Below are 27,280 nucleotides of genomic sequence, written 5' to 3'. Positions count from 1 at the left end.
ACTTTAAGTATATCATGCCACTCTCTTCTGGCTTGTAGAGTTTCTGCTGAGAAATCAGCTGTTAACCTTATGGGAGTTCCCTTCTATGCTATTTGTCATTTTTCCCTTGCTGCTTTCAATAATTTTTCTTTGTCTTTAATTTTTGCCAATTTGATTACTATGTGTCTCAGCGTGTTTCTCCTTGGGTTTATCCTGTATGGGACTCGCTGTGCTTCCTGGACTTGGGTGACTATTTCTTTTCCCATGTTAGGGAAGTTTCGACTATAATCTCTTCAAATATTTTCTCTGGTCCTTTCTCTCTCTCTTCTCCTTCTGGGACCCCTATAATGCGAATGTTGTTGCATTTAATGTTGTCCCAGAGGTCTCTTAGGCTGCCTTCATTTATTTTCATTCTTTTTTCTTTATTCTGTTCCACAGCAGTGAATTCCACCATTCTGTCTTCCAGGTCACTTATCCTTTCTTCTGCCTCAGTTATTCTGCTATTGATTCCTTCTAGTGTAGTTTTCATTTCAGTTATTGTATTGTTCATCTCTGTTTGTTTGTTCTTTAATTCTTCTAGGTCTTTGTTAAACATTTCTTGCATCTTCTCGATCTCTGCCTCCATTCTTTTTCCGAGGTCCTGGATCATCTTCACTATCATTATTCTGAATTCTTTTTCTGGAAGGCTGCCTATCTCCACTTCATTTAGTTGTTTTTCTGGGGTTTTATCTTGTTCCTTCATCTGGTACATAGCCCTCTGCCTTTTCATCTTGTCTATCTTTCTGTGAGTGTGGTTTTTGTTCCACGGGCTGCAGGATTGTAGTTCTTCTTGCTTCTCCTGTCTGCCCTCTGGTGGATGAGGCTATCTAAGAGGCTTGTGTAAGTTTCCTGATGGGAGGGACCGGTGGTGGGTAGAGCTGACTGTTGCTCTGGTGGGCAGAGCTCAGTAAAACTTTAATCCACTTGACTGCTGATGGGTGGGGCTGGGTTCCCTCCCTGTTGGTTGTTTGGCCTGAGGCAACCCAACCCTGGAGCCTACCTGAGCTCTTTGGTGGGGCTAATGACAGACTCTGGGAGGGCTCACGCCAAGGAGTACTTCCCAGAACTTCTGTTGCCAGTGTCCCTGTCCCCACGGTGAGACACAGCCACCCCCCGCCTCTGCAGGAGACCCTCCAACACTAGCAGGTAGGTCTGGTTCAGTCTCCCTTGGGGTCACTGCTCCTTCCCCTGGGTCCTGATGCGCACACTATTTTGTGTGTGCCCTCCAAGAGTGGAGTCTCTGTTTCCCCCAGTCCTGTCGAAGTTCTGCAATCAAATCCCACTAGGCTTCAAAGTCTGATTCTCTAGGAATTCCTCCTCCCATTGCCGGACCCCCCAGGTTGGGAAGCCTGACGCGGGGCTCAGAACCTTCACTCCAGTGGGTGGACTTCTGTGGTATAAGTGTTCTCTATCTGTGAGTCACCCACCCAGCAGTTATGGGATTTGATTTTACTGTGATTGCACCCCTCCTACCTTCTCATTGTGGCTTCTCCTTTGTCTTTGGATGTGGGGTATCTTTTTTGGTGAGTTCCTGTGTCTTCCTGTTGATGATTGTCCAGCAGCTAGTTGTGATTCTGGTGTTCTCAAAGAGGGAGTGAGAGCACGTCCTTCTACTCTGCCATCTTGGTTCCTCTTCTCCAACAATTATCTTTATAATAAATGACTTTCTGCTCATCAGCCAGAGTCACTTCTGCTTGTGACCAAGAGTCAGTCTGAGACATTTTGTTTTCCTTCTAATTTGTTATTTTTTGGAGAAAAAAAAAAACTAATGACTATCCTTCATATACATCTTTGGGCCTGTGTGGGGGTAATTCTGTGGCATAACATTCTAAAAATGAATTGCTCTAAGAGAAAATATTTGCAAAAAAAGACATATATGATAAAGGACTGTTATCCAAAATATACAAAGAACTATTAAAACTCAACAATAAGAAAACAAACAACCTGGTTAAAAAATGAGTCAAAAGACCTTAACAAACACCTCACCAAAGAAGATGGCAAATAAGCAAATGAAAAGATGCTCCACATCATATGCCATCAAGGAAATGAAAATTAGAACATTAAAACACTTATTAGAATGATTAGAATGGCCAGAATCCAAAACACCAATAACACCAAATGCTGATGAGGATATGGAGCAACAGGACCTCTCATTCATTGCTGGTGGGAATGCAAACTGGTATAGCTACTCTGGAAGACAGTTTGGCAGTTTCTTACAAAATTAAACATACTCTTATCATACAATCTAGCAATTGCTCTCCTTGGTATTTAACCAAATAGACTGAAAACTTACGTTCACACAAAAACCTGCACATGGATGTTTATAGCAGCTTTATTCATAATTGCCAAAACTTGAAAGCAACCAAGATGTCCTTCAGAAGTGGATGGAGAAATAAACTATGGTACATCCAGACAATGGTATATTATTCAGCTATAAAAAGAAATTAACTATCAAGCCAGAAAATATATGGAGGAAACTTCAAAGCATATTGCTAAGTGAAAGAGGCCAATCTGAAAAGGCAACATACTATGTGATTCCAACCATATGACATTGCAGAAAAGATAAAACTATGGAAACAGTAAAAAGATCGTGATTGTCAGTGGTTCAGGGGGAGGGAGGGATGAATAAGCGGAACACAGGGGATCTTTAGGGCAGCGAAACTATTCTGTACAATACAGTAATGGTAGACACAAGTCATTATACATTTGTCAAAACCCATAAAATGTACAACACAAAGAGTGAACCCTAATGTTAGCTATGGACTTTAGTTAATAATAATGTATCAATATTATTCCTCAGTTATATAATATGTACACTAATACAAGATGTAAAGAGTAGGGGATATCATGTGCTCAGGGAGAGGAGATATGTGGGAAATCTCTGTACTTTCAAATAAATTTTTTTGTAAACCTGAAACTGCTCTTTAAAAAGTAGAATATTAAAAGCCCCTACAATGAAAACCACTTTATACACACTAGAATAAAAAAGATGGACAATAATAAGAACTGACAAGGATATGGAGAAATAGGAACTCCCTTACATTGCTGGTAGGACTGTAAAATTTGCAGCCACTTTGGAAAACAGTTTGGTAATCACTTAAAAGGTTAACACAGAATTACCATATTACCCAGCAATTCCACTCCTACGTATATAATCAGGAGAAATGGAAATATTTATCCACATAAAGCTTGTACATGGATGTTCATTGGAACATTATTCATAACAGCCAAAAAGTGGAAACAATGTAAATGTTCATCAACTGATGAATGGATAAACAAAATGTGGTATAGTCACACAATGGAATATATTCAACAATAAAAAGGAATGAAGTACTGATAGATGCTACAACATGGACAAATCTTGAAAACATTATGGTAAGTGAAAGAAGCCAGTTACAAAGGGCCACATATTTTATGATTCCATTTATGCAAAATGTTTAGAATAGGCAAATCTATGGAGTCAGAAAGTAGAAACCCACCCTTACAGTGTCACTGGAGACCTGTAGGGAGCACACCTCCCCCTCCCAGCAGGGAGGTATCAGCAGAGGCCGAGGGAGGAGCATGCCCTTCCCAGGGCGTCAACAGGGGCTCTGTGGGGAACCTGGGCTTCTACTCCCTTCTGACATGGTGATTGTATTTAATTACAATATCAAGTACAACTGGTGAATACAGGTTTGAGAAAAAACACGGCTGATTCTTGGCAATTATACAACCCAACCAATGGGAGACATGTGCTAGTAGCTTACTAGCTCTGGGATTTTAATGGGTTTTGGCCACTGGTCAATATGTTTTACAGAGTAAATGGAGGGTATTTCTCAGTTGCTGAGGTGGTTAAGTAGACTAGTTAGGATTACTAGTGCACTTCTGCACGGAAATATTGCAAGTTAAGTGGGCCCTTTGTGTCTAACCCTGCTTGCCACTTTGAACTTACAGTGTCTACCCAAAGACTGAGAGCGGAGCCCACTATAAGCACCATCCACAGTGTGGATTTTGAAGACCCCTTGTGGACAATTCAGACAGAGTGATGGCTCCTTGGAATTGCCTGTCAGAATCAAATAAAAATTCACAAGGAGACTGCATGGAAACCACTCGGATCTGGTACTTACATCATCCAGGTAAAGATATTTCTATGCTGTAGGCATCCAGGACAATCAAACTAATCTATAAATTTAATGCAATCCCAACCAAATCTTAACAGGATTTTTAAATTGGAACTTAAGAATTCTGATTCTCTTCTGAAAGATGAAATATTCAATAGTAGCCAAAAAAAATCGAAAAAGATTATTTCATGGGAATTTTCCCTAAAGTATATGAAAATGTAAATATAAAAATACATAAAGCTATATTAACATTTTAGAAATAGATCTAGCAGTATAAAATTAAAGGGATAAAAATAGCTCAATGGAATAGAATAAAATGCAGAAACAGCTCCATATGAAGCTTACAATAGAGGCGACGTTTAAAATCTGTGAAGGGGAAAAAAATAAAAAAAATCTGTGAAGGGGTCAGAATGGCCATCATCAAAAAATCTACAAACAATAAATGCGGGAGAGGGTGTGGAGAAAAGGGAACCCTCTTGCATTGTTGGTGGGAATGTAAATTGATACAGCCACTATGGAGAACAGTATGGAGGTTCCTCAAAAAACTAAAAATAGAACTACCATAGGACCCAGCAATCCCACAACTGGGCATATACCCTGAGAAAACCGTAATTCAAAAAGAGTCATGTACCACAATGTTCATTGCAGCTCTATTTACAATAGCCAGGACATGGAAGCAACCTAAGTGTCCATCGACAGATGAATGGATGAAGAAGATGTACCACATATATACAATGGAATTATACTCAGCCATAAAAAGAAACGAAACTGAGTTATTTGTAGTGAGGTGGATGGACCTAGAGACTGTCATACAGAGTGAAGTCAGAAAGAGAAAAACAAATACCCTATGCTAACACCTATATATGGAATCAAAAAAAAAAAAAAGGTTCTGAAGAACCTAGAGGCAGGACAGGAATAAAGACACAGACAAAGAGAATGGACTTAAGGAAACAGGGAGGGAGAAGGGTAAGCTGGGACGAAGTGAGAGAGTGGCATAGACATATATACACTACCAAATGTAAAATAGATAGCTAGTGGGAAGCAGCTGCATAGCACAGGGAGATCAGCTCAGTGCTTTGTGACCACCTAGAGGGGTGGAATAGGGAGGGTGGGAGGGAGACGCAAGAGGGAGGAGATACGGGGATGTATGTATATGTATAGCTGATTCACTTTGTTATACAGTAGAAACTAACACACCATTGTAAAGCAATTTTACTCCAATAAAGATGTTAAAAAAAAAAACTACGAAGGAAGGGTGGCTTTTTTCAATAAATCATGTGAGATAATTGGCTATCCACTGAAGGAAAAATAATTTTAGATTGATCCTCCTGACCCTCCTGACCCATCACATCAAACACAGATGGTACAAATAGTTAAACATTTGGGGGGAAAAGTTAAAATATTTTAAAGGATTTTAAACTATATCTTTAATAATATTGGGGTGGAGAAACCCTTCCTAAACAAGATACAAAATCCAGAAGCCATAAAAAACTGAGAGATTTGTTCTCATAAAATTTAAAATTTCTGTTAAAAAAATGCTATAATAAAAGTTGAAAGAAAACAGAAAGTGTAGGAGAAAAAAAATGTTGCATTAAATGAATATCCAGAATATATACAGAATTCTGACAACAATAATTTAAATTGACAGAGGATATGACCAGGAAATTCACAGAAAAATGCAAATCAAAGAAGAAGAAGAGGAAGAGGAAGGAAAGAGAACGGGGAGGAGGAGGAAGAGAAAAGAAAGAGAAAAAAGAAAAGGTGCTCAAACGCAATAGTAATCAAGAAAAGCAAATAAAATGAGATGTATTTGCCCATCAGATTGTTCAACATTTAAAAGATTGCTTAAAGCCACGGTTTTTGCTATGTAATGCTTGAGTTGCAATAAGTTTCTAAATGGTTTATAATTTCCAGTATGATTTGTCTTTAATGCAGGTGTTATTTAGAAATATTTTTAAACTTCCAGATGCACAGGGCTTTTAAAATATTTTAGTATAAGTAATTCATGAATTGTTCAAAATCAAAATGTATAAAAAGGTGCAGAAAGATGAAAGAAAAGGCTCCCCTTCCAGCCTGGTCCCCTTATCATCCCGGCCCCTCTCACAGGCATTCATCACTGTTAGTTTCCCCCATACCCTTCCGGAGATAGTTTGTGCATATACGAACAAGCATTAATATATTCTTTTCCTCATCATTTTTCCTACAAAAGGTGGCATATTATGTATTATTCTGCATCTTGCTTTTCTTCTTAAGAATATATTGGAAATGAGAGCTATGTTGATGACTATTATACATTAGATTTTTCTTAGTTATTGAGAAATATTCCTAGAGCATATAAGATATATTTGTAATGTTTAGAGTGAATCTTTATGATATTCCCACACAGTGAGGAGCTAGAACACAGCTGGTACCTGCAAAGCCCCTCCCAGATTACATCATCCACCCTTTTCCTTCAAGGTAACCACTCACCTGGGTTTGGGGTTAATCATTCCCTTGCTTTTCTTTATGGTTCTACAAACTTTGTATGGGTCCATAAACAATGGGGCTTAAGTTTTTTTCTGCTTTGAACTTTGACAAATGGAATCACAGTGTTTTCTTCTATGACTTGTTTTTTTAAAAAAATCAACACTAGCTTATGTGTATGGTTGTGGTTAATTTTTTGTCATTGTTGCAAAGCATTCCTGTATGAATGTAACACTAGTTTTTATGAACTTTTGGATTGTCCCCAGTTTGTGGTTATTATGTTGCTATGAAAGTTCTTGTGTGTCTCCTGGTTTAGGGCAACAATTCTCACAGTGTGGTCCATGAACCCCTAGGGGTCCCAGGGACTTTGTCAAGGAGTCACTGAAATTAGAGCTATTTTCTTCTATCATAATACTAAGATGTAACATGCCCTTTTCACTCTGTGGACATTCTCACTTATGGTACAAAAGCAGTGGTGAGTAAAACTGTAGCCATCTTAACACATATCAAGTCACTGTTTCCAATCTATACTGGGAGTCATTTTTCACCAACCTGGTAAGTGTGTAATTGTATCTTGTTTTAATTGGCATATCCCTGATCACTAGTAAGACTGAATTCCTTATAGACCATTTGGATTTCCTTTTTTGTAAAATATCAATTCAAATATTTTCCCCATTTTTAATTGGATGATTTCTCTTTTTCATGTCAATTCTTAGAAGTTCTTTACATTGCATGTTCTTTAAGTCAGTTGTATGTGTCACAAATACAACAGATTTTCTCTACTTTTTGTATGTTGTCTTTTTCGCTCTTTTAATGGTGTCTTTCATTGAAAAGAAGTTTTTTAAAAAAAAAAAAGGTCATGAAGAACCTAGGGGCAAGACGGGAATAAAGACACAGACCTACTAGAGAATGGACTTGAGGATGGGGAGGGGGAAGTGTAAGCTGGGACAAAGTGAGAGAGTGGCATGGACATATATACACTAACAAATGTAAAATAGATAGCTAGTGGGAAGCAGCCGCATAGCACAGGGAGATCAGCTCGGTGCTTTGTGACCACTTAGAGGGGTGGGATAGGGAGGGTGGGAGGGAGGGAGATGCAAGAGGGAAGAGATATGGGGATATATGTATATGTATAACTGATTCACTTTGTTATAAAGCAGAAACCAACACACCACTGTAAAGCAATTATACTCCAATAAAGGTGTTTAAAAAAAAAAAAGAAAAGAAGTTTTTAATTTTAATATGGTAAAATGCATCACTCTTTTCTTTTGAGCTTTTGTGTGACTGCTGACTACAATATTAATTCAATGGTAAGATGAAATTGTAATAGCAGGCATGCTTACAATATTAATTCAATGGTAAGATGAAATTGTAATAGCAGGCATGCTTATCTTGTTTCTGATTTCAAAGAGAGAATGTTCAACATTTCACTGCTAAATTTTTTTCAGCTGTTTCCCTTTTTTAAAAAATTTGATTATAGTTAAAAGAATTAGTTTAATTATTTTACCTTTAACTTTGATTATAGTTTTTAACATTTTGTTGTAGATTTTTTTTCATAGATACCCTTTAATCAGGTTAGGGAAGTCCTGCTAGTGATAACTTTTCTCATAAATGAATGTTGATCTTTTGAAACACCTTTCTGCATCTTTTGAGATGATAGTGAGATTTTTGCTTTAATTTGTAAATGGTAAGGATTACATTATTTGAGTTTCTGTTGTTAAACCAACCTCTCATTTCTGAGATAAACTCAATTGGTAATGATATGTTATTTTTTTATATACATAGCTGGATTCGATTCACTAATATTTTATGATTTTACACCTGTGTTTGTGAGTAATATTGACCTATACATTTCCTTTCTTCTTATGCTGTCTCTGTAGAGTTTTGGTATTAGATTGATGCTATTATAAAAGATACATTTAAAATCTCAGACTTTAAATGCTTGCTGCTGGTAAGTAGAAAATGCATTCAGGAGGGCTCCCTCTTCTTCTATACTCTGGAATCATTTATGTAAATTTAGAATTATTTATTCCTTGAAATATTAGTAAAACTCAACAGTGAAGCCATATAGGCCCTGGATTTTTCTCACAATTAGATGCTTTTATTACTTCTGTTTCTATTTCTTTAATGGGAATAGGACTCTTCAGATTTTTTCTTGTCTCCTGAGTCTGTGATAAGTGGTATTTTTCTGGTAATTTGTCCATTTTATTTAAAGTTTCACATTTATTGGCCTAAAGTTGTTTATAATATCTTCTTACTATTGTTTTAATGTCTACAATATCTGTAATTATTTTTTTTTTTAAACCTTGGGTTTTTTAAATTTTTATTTATTTATTTATGGCTGTGTTGGGTCTTCGTTTCTGTGCGAGGGCTTTCTCTAGTTGCGGCAAGTGGGGGCCACTCTTCATCGCGGTGCGCGGGCCTCTCACTATCGTGGCCTCTCTTGTTGCGGAGCACAGGCTCCGGACGCGCAGGCTCAGTAATTGTGGCTCACGGGCCTAGTTGCTCCGCGGCATGTGGGATCCTCCCAGACCAGGGCTCGAACCCGTGTCCCCTGCATTGGCAGGCAGATTCTCAACCACTGCGCCACCAGGGAAGCCCTATGTATCTTTTTTATTTCTGGAATTATTTGTACCTTCTCAATTTTTTTTGATTTTTTTATTGAAGTATAATTGATTTACAATGTTGTGTTAATTACAACACAACAAAGTGACTCACTTATACACATATATACATTCTTTTTTTTTAATTTTTTAAATTTATTTTTGGCTGCGTTGGGTCTTCGTTGCTGTGCACGGGCTTCTCATTGCAGTGGCTTCTCTTGTTGCGGAGCACAGGCTCTAGGCACGTGGGCTCAGTAGTTGTGGCGCACGGGCTTCGTTGCTCCGTGGCATGTGGGATCTTCCCGGACCAGGGCTCGAACCCTTGTCCCCTGCATTGGCAGGCGGATTCTTAACCACTGTGCCACCAGGGAAGCCCTATACATTCTTCTTCATATTCTTTTCCATTATGGTTTATCGCAGGATATTAAATATAGTTCCTTGTGCTATATAGTAGGACCATGTTGTTTATGCATCCCATATATAATAGTTTGCATCTGCTAATCCCAAACTCCCAATTCATCCCTCTCTCACTATCCCCCTCCCCCTTGGCAACCACAAGTCTATTCTCTGTCCCTGATTCTGTTTCTGTCTCATAGATAGGTTCATTTGTGTCATATTTTAGATTCCACATATAAGTGATATCATATGGTATTTGTCTTTCTCTTTCTGACTTACTTCACTTAGTACAATAATCTCTAGTTGTAGTACCTTATCAATTTTCTTGATCATATTTGCCAGAGTTGGTGAATTTTATTATTCTTTTCAAAGTCCCAAATTTTGACTTGTTGAGCAATGTGAAATTGGACTGCAAATCCACAAGTGTTGATTTGTGATTTTACAGAGATTCTTTTCACTGCTCTGCTTGGCTCTAGAGCAACTCTTCTTGCATTCCTGGGGCCTGAGGGCATCACCGTTTTGGGCCCCAGCTTTAAGGAGGGAAAGTATCCTTTTAGTCTCCATATGCTGGTCATCCCCTGGGCTAGACTTCTGTCAAAGCTCAAGCTGTCGAAACTAAAGCTCAATTTCACCCAGATCTGCCAATGCCACTGGGGACAATAGCAGCCTCACGGTTCTGCCTACGTGTCTGGATTCCTGCCCTCACTTAGCCTTCAGCCCAATGAAGTCTTACCCTTACCAGCTGTACGATGATTTTAAGAAGTTTTTAAAAACATTTTATTCAGCATTATCACTGCTTTCAACAGGAACATTGGTCCAGATATTTAACCTGCTTTACTATCAGATAAGCAAATTCAGTAATGCTTTTTGTTATAAACAATATGAAACATCATTTTGGATCTGTTTTAATGCCTTATGCCTTGATTCTATTGACATACTATTGATATTCTATTAAATTCTATTGATGTCTGATATTACTGCTACTACTTCTGCTTTTGTTTTATCATTTGCATGGCAAATTTTTTTCCATACCTTTATTTTCAATTATTTCATGCTGTTTCCTTTTTTTTTTTTTTATAATTTTTTTAAAAATTATTATCTATTTATTTATTTATTTATTTGGCTGTGTTGGGTCTTTGTTTCTGTGCGAGGGCTTCCTCTAGCTGCGGCAAGCGGGGGCCACTCTTCATCGCGGTGCGTGGGCCTCTCACTATCGTGGCCTCTCTTGTTGCGGAGCACGGGCTCCAGATGCGTAGGCTCAGTAGTTGTGGCTCACGGGCCTAGTTGCTCCGCGGCATGTCGGATCTTCCCAGACCAGGGCTCAAACCCGTGTCCCCTGCATTAGCAGGCAGATTCTCAACCACTGCGCCACCAGGGAAGCCCCCATGCTGTTTCCTTTTAAGTATATCTTTTACAATAGCAAAAGCTGGATTTCTTTCCTTATTGCCAAATGTATAAATCTATGACTTTGTTTTACTTCTGTATATTCATAAATATTGAGATGAGTAATACACTTCGACTTATTTTTACCACGTTATTCAGCATTTTTATTTAGAAAAATCCCCCCCCACACACACACACACACACTCCACCTATGCTTGGAATAATCAGGGTTTTTTTGTTCCATTTGATATTTTGCTTTAATGGTATGGGAGTGATATATCATATTTCTTTTATTCTATTAGTTATCTTTACATGTATTACTCATACTTTAATTTTTCTATTATCCAGTGTTGGTCTACATCTTGTTCTCTAAAAATGAGAAAAGAGAATCTTAGTTCAATTAGTTTAGAGAATCTTAGCTCTTGGATTTTAGTTCCAGATTATATTAATTGTTTGAAAAATAATCCCTGCTTATTTAGATGTAACAATAAATGTTATTGGTTAATTTGGTCATCGTTCTAACAGTTGACGTCTGTTGACTTTATGTTGCCTTGTATATCTGAAAATGTCTTTATTTCATGCTCTCATTTGTATTACATTTTGATTAAGTGTAAAATTCTAGGTTGGTAGAAATGTTTCTCAGACGATAAATCCGAAGAGTTTATTGCTTGGGAGCTAGAACTTCTGTCAATGGCTTAGTGAACACACAGGAATGGTTGGAAGGATTTTTCTCTAACTGGCAAAAATGGTCAAATGGACCGAAGACCCTACCCACCCACCACCAGCCCTGCCATGAAGTCATCTGTTTTCTGCTTTGTCAGATGAGGGGGAGCCAAGGTTGGTTGTTGGGACTGGAGGCTGATAGCCCTTTTGCTTCTCACAGGCAGGGGAACAGCCAGAAATGGCTTCTCAGAGGACATGACCACTTTAGGAAAATAGAAAATGCATGGAGGCCTTGGAATTCTGGGACCATTGGTGGTGGGAAGTGGGAAAGATACCCATTCCGTGTCTGAAAGCTGGGAAGGAAGCCTAGCACTACAGTGTTTTTAGCCAATTGCAACACATCAGTAGATCATGCATGAAATTAAATTTATTGTGTATTTCCTACTAACAAGAACATTATCCTACATAACCACAACAGAAGCATCAAAGTCAGGAAGTTAATGTTTCTTCCATCTAATGCTCAGATCCTATTTAATTTTCAGCTATGGTCCCAATAATTACAAGCCAGTTATTTTATAGAATGTCTCTCAATTTTATTTTGTCTGATGTTTTCTTATGATTAGATTCAGGTTATACATTTCTGACAAGAGAATCACAGAAGTGATTACATGTTCTTCCCTTTGCATCTTATCAGGTGATGCATGACTTATCCCATTGGGATAAATGGGATAAATGCATGATTTATCCCATTACAGATGATGTTTATTTTGATCACTTAAGATGGTGTCTGCCAGGCTTCTCCACTACAGTTCTTTTTCCCTTGTAATTAAGTATTTTGTGCAGAGAGAAGTATTTGAAACTATATAAATATACCATACCCTATCTAATTTCCAACTTACTACTTTTATCAGTATGAATTCATGATTTCCTTTTTTTTCATTCAATAGCTTATAATCCATTACTATTATTTTAATGCTCAGAATGTTCCAGATTTGGCTAGTGAGAGTCCCTTCAAGCTAACTTCTGTGTCCTTTGATATGATCTTATCTTTCCTTGATAAGTTCTTTGTTTTCTGGCACAAGATGTTCCAGGCCTATCTTGTACTTTGGTCCCAGCCCTAGAATCAACTATTTCTCCAAGAGGCCTTGGGTTTTTGTTGTTGCTGTTGTTTTTAGTGGAAAATGGTATTTAGAATCCAAGATCTAGGCACAAAGCACTTATTGCTATCACACTACTCCTGCTCCCAAACCCTCAGCAGACAGAGCTACTTCCCTCCCTGTTTATTTCTATATTTATGTAGATCTGTTAAAAACCATGAACACATGCCAATATCCCTTTCTCCGATCCACCACCACAGAGTTCATTCTTGCTTTCTCCCTTTCCATGCATGTAACACCCTTCTCCACTAGTGAGAAACATGGCTCAGGTTATTCCTAATATACTTATTTGATTAATCTCTCAGGATGTAGTCAAAGCCCCAACACTCTCTCTCACATATATGCCCTCCTCATCCTACTCAGGCTCTGAGACTGTAATGGGCTGGCCCCTGTGTGGACGTCTTCATCTCCCCACCACTGGCTGCCTCCATTGCAGGTGACCCCCTCACCCTACTTGGACTCCCACCTGATGACAGATCCTCCTCCTGTATAGATGCCCTCCTCACTGCACTCACACTCTAACAGCCCAGGTTGAGCTGCTTGCACGTGTTGCTCGCACGTATAGATGCCTTCTTTTCTTTTTTTTGGCCGCGCAGCATGTAGGATCTTAATTCCCCCACCAGGGATCGAACCCCGCATCCCCTGCCCCAGAAGCGCGAACTCTAAACCTCTGGACTGCCAGGGAAGTCCCGCCCTCTTCATTCTGATAGGGTTCTGATTCTCCATGTGGGACACACACACACACACATACACACACTGGCTCTGACAAGCCATGCTGAGCCACCTACCTTGTGGATGCCCTCCTCATGCTGACACCCCACGTCAAGCTGCCCCCTCTTATAGGCTCCCACCTCACTCACTCCAGCTGACAACCCACACGTCTTCTTTCCTGTGAGGACGCCTTTCTCTTTCTCCAACCCCACACCAGGCTCCCGACCCCCATGGGCACTCTCCTCATCCAGCTTGGGCTCTAACACCCCACAGCAGGCTGCCCTCCATGTGGTTGCCCCCCTCATCCTGCTCAGGCTCCGACATTCAAGCTGGGCCACTCCTATGCATGGCCTCCCTCCTTTCACTTGAGCTCTGACACCCAGAACGCTCAGCCCCCAGCATGAATGCCTACCTTGCTCTGCTCCACATAATGGCTTAAGGACTGAATTATTCAAGGAGGGAAGGGAAAAGGAGAGCTCCAAAAATATTAACTATACCCAGAGACATTTTTTCATGAAATGTTTTCGTAACACAATGCAATATATCAGTGTACTGGGTCATGCTGTGAAATACATTCTTACCGTGGGTCTCAAGAAAGGTTTGAAGGCCACTGACCTAGAAAGATTCTAGAACGATGGTACAGTAGCACCCCATTTAGTACATCGTTGTTCTCTGGACTATCTCAGGAGAGACCCTGTCACCTGTGTGAGCACCCTATCAAAAAGGACACTGCTTCCAGGCAAGAGATGTGACTTTGGTGGGCTAATGGGAGTCACAGACTCGGGTTCTAGCTCTGTTTCAGCCCTTCACTAGGCAAGCAATCCAGTTACCTTATACATTAAATATGCGGATGATATGGAATGTACTTCTCTCCCAAACTATAAAATTAGGTAGCACATGAAAAGTGCTTTGAAAACTACAATAATTATCACAATAACTGGCATTTAAGGAATGCATCAGTCCTTTACACACAATATAATTTTGAATCTTTAACTGTGACATTCACACCTAATAGATTAAGTAACTGAAGTCAGTATTTGAACCCAGGTCTGTCCATTAGACTCCACCCTCAATCATTAAATGGTACTTTTAAAACGCTGCATGAAGATAAGTTACTGCATTAGAGACAAAGGAACATCTGTGTTCTGTTACAGAGTCTGAATTATATGGAGAATGAATTTTTTTTACCATTCCCCTTAAATATAATTCTTGAAAGTTCTGAGTCCTGTAGGGTCTCCCCTTTTTCTATGTAAATATAGCCAAAATGCAAGAATTTATGACAAAAAGGGGCAACTCAAAGGCCAACGGTGGCACCTGGTGCAGAGTCCCTGGGTGGCACAGTCATTTCCTTAGCTCTAAGACGGGAGCCAAGGTAAGGCCCTTGAATGAAGTGGGTGATGGATAAATATGTTGAAGAATGAATAAATGAGAGCCCGGCTAGGTCTACAACTCTGGCAGCTGGCTTGGGTGGGGACGTGGGCTGAGCAGTGGTCCTCAGCCCCAAGGTGGGGGGCTGTCAAGAGGAGGGCAGACCTCAGGGCAGAGTCAACCTGGCATTTTCTGGGACTGGCCATGGATGTGTGTGGAACTAAGTCTCTGCTGAGGGGCCTGGAGAGCTTGCCCAGAGCTGTTTCTGGGCAGTTGGACGGGGCCAAGCAGAGCTAGAGACCAGGTGTGGGTGGACATGAGCAAAGTGTTCTTCACAAGACCATTAAAGTCCACCTCAAATGTTCTATTTTTAAAAGCCAAATAGCAGCATTCTTCCTCCTGTCCCAAAGTGAAAATTCTCAGCGCAGCAGTGACTGTTCTGGTCAAGGACGTGGTGGGCAGGACAGGGAACAGACTGAGCCACAGGGGAAGAGAAGCAGCAGAGGGAAAGTGTGCACCTTCCACCCCATAAGCACAATGCTACCCCCTGTAGACACATCAGCCAGAGAGACCAGAAACCTCACCAAGCCATCACTGGTCCCGTGCCTCTCTCCTCAGCAGAGGAAGACTTGTGCATGGGAAGAGGGGCTCTTTATCTTCGCCAGGGATAGCACTAAGTTGGACAAGAGCAGGTGCAGACAGTACAGGAGCCCAAATTCTAGCCCAATAGCAGTTTTTATTCCCTAGGAACAAAGATATGTGGGGAAGAAACTCCAAAAGGACAGCATGAATGACCAAATGCCACTAGGGTGGCGTGGCTCAGGAGTCAGACGGATGGCACGCTCCACAGTGGACCTGGTCATGGAATTTAGTTTCTTAAATTAACATTTTCCCCGTCCTCAAGTACCCATTACAGAGGTGGAGGGTGGGGCAGCGAGGTGGAAAGCTTCCCTACTCTAAGCGAGGGAGATGAATATACCTGTATGCTCCGAGACGCCTCTCAGGGACACCAAAACCTCCCTCTCAAGAATGGAGGTAGACAGATAATGAGAGGGGCCTGGGTATCACAGACAACCTGAAAGTAGTGCCACAGGGGCCCTTTGTGGCTGACAGAATGTGTGCTCCGAGGGGACTGCGAGGGAAGCAACAGCTGGCCAAGGCAGCTGAGTTTTACGGGGAGATGGTCAATCTTGACAAAGTGGGTCCAGCACTGCTATTTCTATTCACTTCAAAGGAGCCCTGATGATGCAGAATCAGAAGCCATTATCCTTTTGCCAGAGGATTCGCCTCTGTCCCTTTCTCTGGCAAAATCCTACCCTCTGCAAGCCTGGTTCTCTAGAGAACAGACTGGCAAGGAACAAGGAAAAACCCTGTCCTACTCTCACACCTCCCGTGACATGACAGCTTCTACTGCAGCACAAGCTCCCAAGAACAAGGTCCTTTGGTGTGGGCAAGGTCATCCAGTCCTTGATCACCCCTGAGGATCACCAAGGAACTCATTCCTGTGCCACAGGGTGGTCTCTGGGGCTGGGTCCCGAGTCCAGATCAGAGCGAGGTCTCCTGAAGGACGAAGGTGGGGCTGACCCCCTGGTGGGCTGGGCCTTCCTCAGGCACATCCATGGCCTCCTTGTCTCTGCTGCCCCTCAGCATCCCATTGCTCACCTTCTCTGGAAACACAGCAGTGTCCACAGAGAGATCCTGGGGAACACAGAGCAAAGGGAGTGGGTGGGGTGAACGTGAGGCAAAGGGGAGGTGAAGGAACCTCCCCTTTCTCTTGCAGGAAAGGTGACCCTGCTTTGATCCTGGCTAGAAAGGAGACCGACGAGGAGCAGGCCCGGGGATGAGCACGGGGCTGGGAGGAGGGAGACAAGAGGCCAGCAGCTGTGGCCTCTCGGGGCCGAGACCCTTCTGCCCACCAAGCCCCCGCTCCCCTGTGGGAAGGGGCCAGGCAGCTGTTGCGGGACAGTCCAGCTCAGGCCAATCACCAGAGAAAGCGGGACTGGGAGGAGAAAGAAAAGGGAGGCACAGGAACCCAGGGGGCCAGCAGTAACCTGAGAGGGAAGGGAGGGGCGATCTGACAACAGAGGCGCTACCTGGCTGAGGGTTTTGCAGTGAAGTCGCTTCTGACAGGACATGGGCAGGAGGGCAACGAGTTTCGGCAACACCGGGTAAATGGTCCGAGGGTTCAGGGTCCGGCCCCGCATTCCGCCTGAAGACAAAGTGCTCCCGAGGCTCCTACTGTGTAACCAGGGGGCACCCGCGGCCCCCTGCTCTCCCCCTGCTCTCAGGACTCTAAACCCCCAGTCCCCGCCCACCTCCCCGAGCTCCACCAAGAAGCGTGACTGTTCCAGGCAGCACCAGGAGCCCAGGATTCCCTGAGCTCCAGACCCCAGACCCCTGAGCGCCCTCCCTCAGCTGGTCCTTGTTTCCCTGTGCCCCCATGCCACACCCCCTCACCACTGAGCAGACTGACAGCCAGGCCCACCACAATGACCGTGGTGGAGTTGTGAGCGCTGTACCATAAATACGACAGGGAGTAGAGCCGCTGTAGCCCTGTGGGTCTGGGGAGAGCAGAGGGTGAGGACAATGAGCAATTCAGCGGCAGGCATTCCTCAGGCACCCGGCTCCGCCCTCTTACACGGTCCTAGAATCCTGGGGCCCAACACCCGACATGTGGCCCAAGTCCTCTGGTGGCCGTCCCTTAGCAAGGCCCCTAGAAAACCCCTCAGAAATGAGCTGTTCTCCGCAAGGAGAGAGAGAGTGAGCTCTGACTCACCTGGAGATAGTAGTCGAGGGCATCAGTGTGGCCATGGTGACAGCAGTCAGATTGCTGGGCAGGGAAAAGCTGGACCCATCAGAGGGAGTGGGTGCTCTGCCAGAGCCCGTGCTGGTCACTATGCTCCCAATGCCGATCCAGAAGGCCATGATCAGTCCAGCCAACAGGCCCACAATGGCACCCTGCCCAGAGACACGGCGCACCCTCTTGTCGCAATGCCAGCCCCACCAAACCTTCACGTAAGTTCCCAGCAGTCACAGTGAGAGCCCTGCCAAGTCGCTCCCTAGGTCCACCCCCGCACATGACCGTGGAGCCAGATGGGTCACTCACGGGAGGATTGGCACAAGGAAAGAACATCCCAAGGCAGAAGAGTCCGAGCAGCGGGCCCCCAACCATACCAAAGATGCTGATCGCTGCCTGCGGAGGACAGGGTTGAGAAAAAGAAAAGAACACTCAGGCTCAGAGATCCCCAGCCTCACCAACGTGGCACCGCTACCACCACTGCCTCAGAGCCCCACCTGTCAGAGCTGTCCGTCTGTTCTACCTGGAATCATCAGAACGCAGGATTCCAGAGGGCAGAAATGGTTAAGGGAATGTGCTCGGGGTTCTCCTGAGGCTGATCCTCAGATATCTCTCAGCCAACAATGACCCTGGGGCTTTTGGCTACTTGAGAATCTGTTCACAGCTAAAGGTAGCTCATCAAAGGGGAATTTCTGACACCTGCCCCCTATGTCATTCCTTTCACAATAGCTGTCTTCTTCAATTTCTGGTTTCAATCAGCTCCTTTTCTCCCTTAAAAATTGCTTTCTTCCCTCCATAGTCATTACCTGCAGCACAGGTCCCATCTGGGAGGAAATATAGGCCATTCCCAGACAAAGTAGCCCATAGCCAAAGGCTGGGGAAAAAGAAAGGAGGAAACAAGCAGATGTGAGTTAACACAATAAAAGGGGGAAAAGTAGAGCAAAGCTCCTTCCCCAGCCAAACTACTACCTCTGTGTCCCTGGAAACAGGGCATATTACCTCAGGCCCCACCTCCAGGTCTCTCCCACCCCGTCCTCACTCTATGTGACTCAGAGACCTCCCCAGGAAATTCCCTGACACGTAAACAAGGTTGGTGCTTCATTGGGCAAGTGCTGAGCCCAGGCTAAAACTGGTGCTTCAAAGCAGATGGACAACAGTTCTTAGGGTGTGTCTTAGAAAGAACACGGCTGAAGAGAAGAGGAAGCATAATCCCACCGATGATTCTGGAAAGCATGGTGGCCCGGACTTCGGAGAAATGAGGGAACCAGGGTCGAATCAAGTCTTCCATTGTAACAGTTGCCAGTGAATTAAAAGCAGAGGATATGGTGCTGAAAGAAGAAAGAGAAAGACAAGTCCAGAAGCTGAGAAACGCAGAACAAGGGACCCCACTGAGGGACTAGCACCCTGAAGGCAGGAGAGGACGTGTGCAGCCCAAACACCATCCTGACAGTTGGCTGACGAGGAAGAGGCCTGGGAGGCAGGGACACCTGGCCTTCTCTGAGTGGGGTACAGGTTTGGTTCAAGTAGATCAATTCCTGGTGTCATAAAAGAAGAAGAATCCTTCACCAAAAAGGGGCATCTCCCAGGAGAGGATACGCTCTGTCCCACACAGATGAGCTGCCCCTTGTCATTCACACATGAACGAATACAATGAGAGACTCAGAGGGACCCCCGCTCCACCCATCACCTTGTACCATGGAGGGGTCAGCTGTGTCAAGCCTGATGGAAAAGGTCAAAAAGTGTACCTTAGGGAGCCACTGAAGAGGCAGGCAACAAAAAGCCCAGGCAGGCCTGGCAGGCCTCTCAGGAGATCCATCACAAAGTACAGGACGAACTGCAGGCAGAGCAGAAGTGCACAGCTCTCCTCAGAGAAGCCCTTCCCCAGAGCACGCCGCCTTTCCCCAGGGCACGCCGCCCTTCCCCTGCATATGCCAGGCAGTGTCTGGAGACTGCGTGCTTTAGGAAGGGGGCCAGGCACTGAGGGCAACCCCACAGTAAGTGGAGAGAAAGCAGGCTCTGGAGAGAGAAGGAGGCAGCCCACACCCCAGCTCTGCCTCGGTGAGCGGTGTGACTTGAGCATGCCGGCCACCCTGCTGTGCGTCCTTTTCTCCTCTGTAAAATGCGGCTGTCAGGAGGGTTAGATGAGACCAGGCGTGTGACGGCTCCCCACAGAGCAGGCGGTGCAGAGTGGTGAGTCAGTGAAGGTAGGTCCCCGCCCCAGTAGGGTGGGCACTGTGATTAGCTGGGGGCTGGGATCCTCACATGCTGGATTGTAGATTTCCAGAACAGGAAGGACTTTCCATCCATTTCCCACCCAGGGTGGGAGTCTCTCCTGCAGCCACCCAGACACTCCCCTTGGGGGGTCCAGGAGTTGGGGCAGGGAGGCCTTCTCACCTGGTCAGGGGCTGCTTGAGTCTGCTGGGTGCTCATGGGATACTCCTGGTAGTAGGCGAACATGACCAGGCCAATAAGGCAGCCCATGCAGAGGACCACCTGCTGGCAAGGGAAGACGGCGTAGCAGGAGCTGCAAAAGAGGCCAGTGCCAAGCAGGGAGACGGTGTTAGCAGGCACGTCCCCAAGCCCCAGAAGGCAGCTCCACGTCCTGCCCAATGGGTGCGTGTGCGCTCCGGCATCCTGACCCATCCCAACTGCCTCAGTGGAGCCGGGGCCCACTCTTCCCCCAGCCTGTGCTCCCCGGTCTTCCTGGCCCTGCACTCACAGCACCGCAGCCTTCTCCGTGCGGGAACTGAGGTAGCGCTGCACCTGAGCCTGGTTCACTCCATACAAGGAGAGCATCATGAAGACACCCCCGAAGGCCAGCGTCCAGAAAGTGTGCCGCACAAAAGGGTCCGGATCCAGCCTGCCAGAGACACCAACATGTCACTGTTGCCCCAGAGACTCAGGCTTCCCCACCCTCCTACAACAGGGGGCAGGGCAGAGAGATGGCTGCCAGGGCGAAGCTGGACTCAAGACAGGGCAGCAGGTTGGGTGGGGAGGGGGTGGTTCCACCCCTCCAACCATAGCCTCATCCCAGGTACCAAAAACATCCTGACACCCAACCACCAGCCAGAACGCTGCGCTCACCCTCCACCGCTGCAGTGCCAGCCTCCCATTGACCTCAGTGCTGCACTTCTACTTCCACAGCTTGCCCTCTGCTTACTATAGCCCTAAGCGCAGGCTCTAGATGGGCTCAGCTGTCAGGCACTACAGACCCCAGCCGGGGAAGGGGTGTACTTACTCGATTCCAGAGATAAGGCCATGCTGGGAAGCCACATCCCACACGTGCCCCAAACCGCCCACCTTGGCCGACCCCACAATGATAACCACCAGCTGCCCTAGGAACATAACCAGTGTCTGGAACACATCTGTCCAGATGACTGCCTTCAGTCCACCCTGCAGGGAGAGACAGCACACCTGCCGCAGACGTCTACGAAGCCACACCACCAGCAAGGGCACCAGACAGCCGCCACCGGTGTACAGCTGCTGACGTCACTCCCAGCCCACCGCCACCTTCATCCCCCACCCCTCACCATAAGCCCATCCCATTTCCTACATCTCATTTCACAGCACCCTAGAAGGTCATGCCCTCTCCTCACCTATATTCTTATCTCATCTACCACCCACCTATTGATCTTATCCCATCTTTTCCCTTTCCTCCCATCTCCCTCCCAATTTCACCTCTTCTCCTCCCTCCCCTAAGACTGACTGCACTTACCAGAGCAGTGTAGACGGTACAGACAATGCCTAGGGTCAGCACTGACAGCCAGAGATCAAAGCCAGTCACTGTAAACAAATAAAAGTCACATTCCTGTCTCCCGAGGAGGGTTTCCCAGCAGAGAAGCCAGAGAAGCCTTGGTAAGATATGAAGCATTTAGTCATTAAGGATGATATAAATCATTTACCACAATGGAAAAAAAAAGTTTGCAAAGCTCCACCAAAAGGTGTTGATTAACCAATTCAGATGGGGCATGGTAATGTTTGATTAGCTTTCCACCTCTAGTAGAGAACAGCCAAGGGCCCAGGCAGTGAAATAATACCCTGGTCAAGGTTGGATTCTTTTCTGCACACTCTCCTCTACCTGCCCCTCCCAAAGGTTTTTCCCAGCCTGCTGTGGCTGGGAGTCAGGGGCTGTGACTCCTCACCTGCATTGAGGGCCAATGACGGTGCATAGAGGACAACCCCCATGTAGATTACCTGTCGGGTATGGAAAAGAGAATGTGAGGGGAAGAGGAGATGAGGGTGGGCAGAGAGAGGAGGAAAGATGGACCTCAGCTCCAATATCCCAATGGCCTCCCTTCACCTAGGCTCACCTCCCTCTCCCTTCTTCCAAAGTTTGGCTTGCTGCCACCATAGTATCTGTGCCGGAACCGGAAGGAATGGGAAGCAGGCTGCCTCTGGGGGCTAGCAGGAATTTCAATCTTGCTAGTCTGAGAGCAAGGAAGGCTCCAGCTGCCTCAGCAAGCCTGAGTCCAGTTCCCCCTACCACGCATCAGGCTCAATTTCTATCCTCATTCCACTTACCATCTGAAAGACGAAGGTCACGGTCCCACAAACCCGCACAGCTTTATTGAACCGGAGCTCCAGGTACTAGGTAGGGGTAGATTTTTTTTTTTTTTAAAAAGGTATTTCTCTCCACTCTACCCCCAACAATTCACACACAACTTCCCTCAAGAAACCTAAGAGCAGAGGAAATATCCAACTCGTATCCACTCTGGGCCCCACTCAGCACAGCACCCTTCTTCTCCCCCAACTCCCACCCTGCCCAACTTCAACCAGAGAGAACTTATAAACACACAAGGTATTCCCTGTCACTCTCATTAGGCAAAGGAGATCCAGGGGCCCAGATCCCTATGTGCCCTGTTCCTCCTCTCCACCCCTGACCCTGGGGGTCCTATGTGCTCCTCCCTACCTACCTCGTAGGCACTGGTGAGATGCAGGCGGTAGAAGATTGGGATGAAGACATGTGCTGGGATCAGCAGCCCCAGGAAATAGGAGCAGCCCAGGAACCAATACTGGGTCCCAAATCGGTAGATCTCGGACGGTACGCCCAGGATGGCCACGGCTGACTGGAAGGTGGCCAGCAAGGACAGCGCCACAGGAAAGCAGCCCATTTTGCGGTCCGCCAACAGCAGCTGGCCGATGGTGTGTCGCCCCCAGCCACGATAGGCATGGTAGAGCCCAATGGCAAGGGAGAGAACCAGCAGCAGGACAAAGACCACATAGTCCACCAGGGAGAAGGTGGATGTGACCATGTTGGTGTCTGAGGCTGGGGGGAGGGGAGCGGAGGTGCTCACCGCCACACTCATACCCTCTCTGTGTCTGTGACCTGCAGCCACTTGCTGCTCCTGGGCTCTGGGCTGCCACTCGGCTGGGCAGTGGCAGGCAAGTGGCTACAATCTGACTCCCAGCCACCGTCTCACCGTCCTCCTCTACCACCAAGTGACATTGTCCGGGTGAGCTGCAAAGAAATCGGCTCTCAGTCAGGCCTATCCTGCCTTCATGGCCACCCACCCTTGGGCCTGTGCATCCCACACCCATCAGATTTGGGCCAGCCAGCTCCATGGCAGCCCTTGAAGGTCTGGAGGTACTGATATGGGTTTGGTAGGGCAGAGAGGGGAGGGAGGAAGCAGCAGACTGAGAGGGCCAGGAGACAACTACTTGGCCAAGTCCTTTTTGGGTGTACACAGCTGTGAAACTTAAGAACCTTCTTAGGTCTCCACCCTAGCAGTGAAAGAAAAATCAACTCTAGCCCACGTTTCTTCTCAGAATTCCCTGCCCCATCCTGCAGGCACAGACCCAGTCACTACAATGTACTAAGCCAGCAGAGCCCAGCCTGGCGCCACAAGCCAGCAGGGAGGAAGAAGCAGAGACGAATGACAGCATGGCCTCCTCCATTCTCCCAGCCTCACTACCTGCACCCCCGTGATCCTCAGTGTCACCGTCCTAACAGCAGCCCTTCTCAACACTGATCACCAGGGAGGCCACCTCCACGAGAGCGCCAAATTCCATTTCAGGCAACCCCAAGTCAACCACTCTGTTCTCCCCAACACTACTAAATAAGGCCGGCCACCCACCTCTCAGCTCCTCTACCTAGAACACCACAGTCAGTAGGAGATGCAGGAAGAGTGGTGTGATTCAAAAGGAGATGGCAACATGCTGGAGCCAGGGGTTCAGAGTTACAATTACAGGGGCACTTTGGAAACAAGCAAACCAGCCAGGGAGCTGCAGGCAAGAGAAACAGTCAGGGAAAGTGGTCCTATCCCACGGGCGCAGACACCCACCTCAAGAAGCAATCCCTGTTCTGAATCAAAGCTGCCTGGAGAAGCTGTGTGTCTGGAGCTGGGCAGAGGCTGAGGATCTGGTCTACAAGTGGCTGAGGTGAGACGAGGAACTGGGGGTAGAGGGAAGCTCAGCAGCTATTTGTTCTGGACCCTTCAGGGAACCAATCGCTGTGGACCAAATGGCCCTATCACCCTACAGCCCCCAAACTCCAGCTCGGCCCTAGAGGCTCCAGAATGGGGAGCAGGGAGCTCACATTCAATAGCATTCTTAGATGGATTAGGCTTTCACTGTAAGTCACACTTGGCACTGTGTGCAAGGGGGAACTGGAAAAGAGTTGCTGAGAGATGGGAAAGTTGCTTTTCTAACTCCTGCACAAGAAATACTAATCCTCAAAGAATATACCTACGTTATCCTCAGAACAAGGACCAGATCACAGTATGTCAAAACTTAAAGGAATCTTAAGAGATCACTATTACAACCCCCTCATTTACCAACAAACACACTGAGGCCCATGATTTAGATAGCCTAATATGATGTCAGTTAACATCTTTTGAACACCTGTTATATAATCCAGCAGTGTGTTATGTACTTTATAAACGTTAACAATTATAAATAAGTAACCATACCTATCACTTTCAAAACACCATGTCTCAGGTTATGCACTTTATATGAACACTCTCTAGTTCCCTAGGGTTATACAGCATGATATAAAACAAGGGAGAAAAAACAATGCTGTCAGTAGGTATGACAGGTAATTCACCAGGAGCCCCTCCTTCACTACTCCCACAACCAGGGCTGGAGCAGAGTGTTAATTGCTGTCAGTCATTCCTGAAGCAAAGATTAGATTTCAACTAATCTAGAGAGAGATTAATATAAACTATGTCTTTTGTCCTTGCCCACTAGGAGAAAGATCAGCCTAGCTGTCTTCCGGCTCTCCTACACTGTGTTCTTAGACAGATGTTGCCTGGCTGGCAAGATACGACCTCATGCAAACCAGTCCTGAACTCTGAACCTCCTGGAGCCAATGAAGAGAGGAAATCAGAGTTGGCAACTCTTGAATCACATGTTCTACTGAGTCACAAATGTTAGTCCCCAGAACAATGTTCCCAACAGGCCACTCAGGTTTAACCTAAAGAGGCCCTGGGCCTTTGTGCATTGCAACATCTTGAGTTTTCTCACTCCTCTCTGGCAAGTTTTTATTACTGTGAAAGAGGTGACGGGAACTACCAGAGAGTAAGAGGAGAGAAGATGTCTGCTGTGTGCACATAACACTGTGTAGAGGTAAAGCGTTAATGATACGGCTAGGCTGGTAGCTGGAGAAACGAAAAAAGGGCCAAGTATAGACAGGAAAACAGATGTACAGAAATGGAGACCCTCTACTGCTGGCGTAAACTGGCAGGGCTCCTGTGGATTCTATTTGCATGAGATGCAGAGAACTCTCGTGGACGGCTGAAGAGAGAGCCAGGCAAGACAGGAAAAACCTGACCCAGTAACAAAGGCTTCATTAGACATGATTCTAAGAACAGGATAGTGGCCTTCTAAAACTGCTACACTGGGGACTTCCCTGGCGGTCCAGCGGTAAGACTCTGTGCTTCCACTGCAGGGGGCGTGGGTTGGATCCCAGGTGAGGGAACTAAGATCCCAAGTGCCGTGAGGCGTGGCCAAACAACCACAACAACAACAGCAACAACTGTACACTGATCTAAACCCCATGGATTTGCATCTGAGAGGAGCCGAAAGTAAGAGATAACTTGTCTCACTAAAACTCTAACACACAGGGCACAAATAGCGGGCTGTGGGACTCTTTTAAAAAGTCCAAGATACACAGACAAGAAAGAGAATCACCCTTCACCACCCTAACTCCACTCTCACTTTGGTTACAAAGTGAATTGCTTTGACTCCTACAAAAGGCAAAGGTGCGACTGAAAGATAAACCTTCCCAAAAAGATGCCTTCAAAATCCGTCTTTGTGGACTTCCCTGGTGGCGCAGTGGTTAAGAATCCACCTGCCAATGCAGGGGACACGGGTGAGAGCCCTAGTCCAGGAAGATCCCACATGCCGCGGAGCCACGAAGCCCGTGCACCACAAATACTGAGCCTGTGCTCTAGAGCCCGCGAGCCACAACTACCGAGCCCACGAGCCACAACTACTGAAGCCCGTGTGCCTAGAGCCCGTGCTCCGCAATAGGAGAAGCCACTGCAATGAGAAGCCCCTGCTCGCTGCAACTAGAGAAAGCCCGCGTGCAGCAACAAAGACCCAATGCAGCCAAAAATAAATAAAATAAAATAAATTAATTAAAAAAAAAAGATTGCATAGTTTCCAGGGAAATTACTAAAAAAAAAAAAAAATCTGTCTTTGTGCCTAGAATTCCTCAAGCTCTGAAAGGCTTTAGGGGCCCTCATTAAAATGCTAGTAACTACTAATGCCTTAGAAAATGTGCCAGCCCTCTGAAGGTAAATCCTTTCAGGAGATTTCAGACACCTGGGGGTAGGTGGAAGGGAAGCCACGCTACTGAAGACGAGCTTTGGTTAGCTTTGATGAGCTTTTGCTAACCCTAACCAAAGCCAACACTCAGTCCCCCCGCCCCCGGCCCGGGGCTCGCTTGGCGCCCTTCGGTCAGGGCGCCGGGCCACCACGGGACAGCGCTTGTCTTTCCCTTACCTCCGTGGCCCAGCCAAGGCTAAGGCGGTCCCGTGGTTCTTCCCGAAATCTGCATCGCTCCCTTTTTCTGGGAAGGCAAAGAAATGAGGAGTTAGGAAAGCATCTATCCCGCCCCTACCTCCTCGCCAGAACACAGGACGCCGCGTGGTTTCAGGACTGAGCTGAAGGAGATAGGGTGCTCCGGCTCGACTCCTCCCGACAGGGTTTGCCCTTCGCCCTTCGCTCCTCCATCACCCTTACCCTCTTTATTTCCTGGCTTCTCTCCTTCCCTCCACACGCGAGGTGGCAGGACCACTACCACCTCGTCGCCGGCACCTCCGATCTTCCCGGGCCCCCACTCTAGAGGCCGGCCCATTCCGCCCCTCACCTCTCCGCTCCTCCCCTCCCCTCCTCGTCCCTTCCCACCCTGACGCCACTCTCCCGAGCCTCTGTGTTCCGGCCCACCCCCTGTCGGCCCGCCCCAGTCCGGCCCACCTGCCGGGTCTCCACACGTGGGTCCGGCCGCCGCCAAAGAGCCGGCCCCGCAGCGCCAAACCGGGTGACAGCGGGGTCCCGCCCCCTGCCCGCCCACACCGCCGCGCCGCCATGTTTACTGAGGGCAAATGGATTAACCCCCAGCCGCTGCGGAAACGCGACCCCGGCTCCAAGCGCAAGGAACGCGGGGCTGAGGGAGCAGTG

At 46.1% G+C, this 27,280-nt stretch overlaps 1 protein-coding gene across 3 annotated transcripts in view; it reads right to left on the bottom strand.

Moving 5' to 3' along the window:
• The window catches only part of SLC5A6 (solute carrier family 5 member 6), a 51,397-nt gene extending 24,238 nt beyond the window's left edge, over positions 1-27,159 (bottom strand). Inside the window, exons 1-17 of one of the 3 annotated variants that reach the window (XM_057557792.1) lie at positions 27,077-27,159; positions 26,603-26,669; positions 22,573-23,117; positions 22,181-22,246; positions 21,802-21,853; positions 21,375-21,442; positions 20,898-21,052; positions 20,379-20,519; positions 20,054-20,183; positions 19,405-19,493; positions 18,875-18,987; positions 18,466-18,533; positions 17,969-18,055; positions 17,639-17,820; positions 17,320-17,423; positions 16,956-17,071; positions 15,579-16,560 (exon numbers count right to left, since the gene is read on the bottom strand). In XM_057557792.1, the coding sequence (XP_057413775.1) occupies positions 16,408-16,560; positions 16,956-17,071; positions 17,320-17,423; positions 17,639-17,820; positions 17,969-18,055; positions 18,466-18,533; positions 18,875-18,987; positions 19,405-19,493; positions 20,054-20,183; positions 20,379-20,519; positions 20,898-21,052; positions 21,375-21,442; positions 21,802-21,853; positions 22,181-22,246; positions 22,573-22,965 (1,917 nt within the window). In that variant the 5' untranslated portion in view covers positions 22,966-23,117; positions 26,603-26,669; positions 27,077-27,159 and the 3' untranslated portion in view covers positions 15,579-16,407. Of the gene's footprint in view, positions 1-15,578; positions 16,561-16,955; positions 17,072-17,319; positions 17,424-17,638; positions 17,821-17,968; positions 18,056-18,465; positions 18,534-18,874; positions 18,988-19,404; positions 19,494-20,053; positions 20,184-20,378; positions 20,520-20,897; positions 21,053-21,374; positions 21,443-21,801; positions 21,854-22,180; positions 22,247-22,572; positions 23,118-26,602; positions 26,670-26,842; positions 26,987-27,076 lie in introns of those variants that run through there. The other 2 variants (XM_007191314.2, XM_057557791.1) reach the window with 2 other exon arrangements.
• Between the last annotated feature and the right edge of the window lie 121 nt (positions 27,160-27,280).

This window comes from Balaenoptera acutorostrata, chromosome 12, assembly GCF_949987535.1.
Source record: "Balaenoptera acutorostrata chromosome 12, mBalAcu1.1, whole genome shotgun sequence".
Lineage (NCBI taxonomy): Eukaryota > Metazoa > Chordata > Mammalia > Artiodactyla > Balaenopteridae > Balaenoptera > Balaenoptera acutorostrata.
Note: the sequence above shows the minus strand (reverse complement) of the source record. Positions and strands in the feature narration are given on the sequence as shown.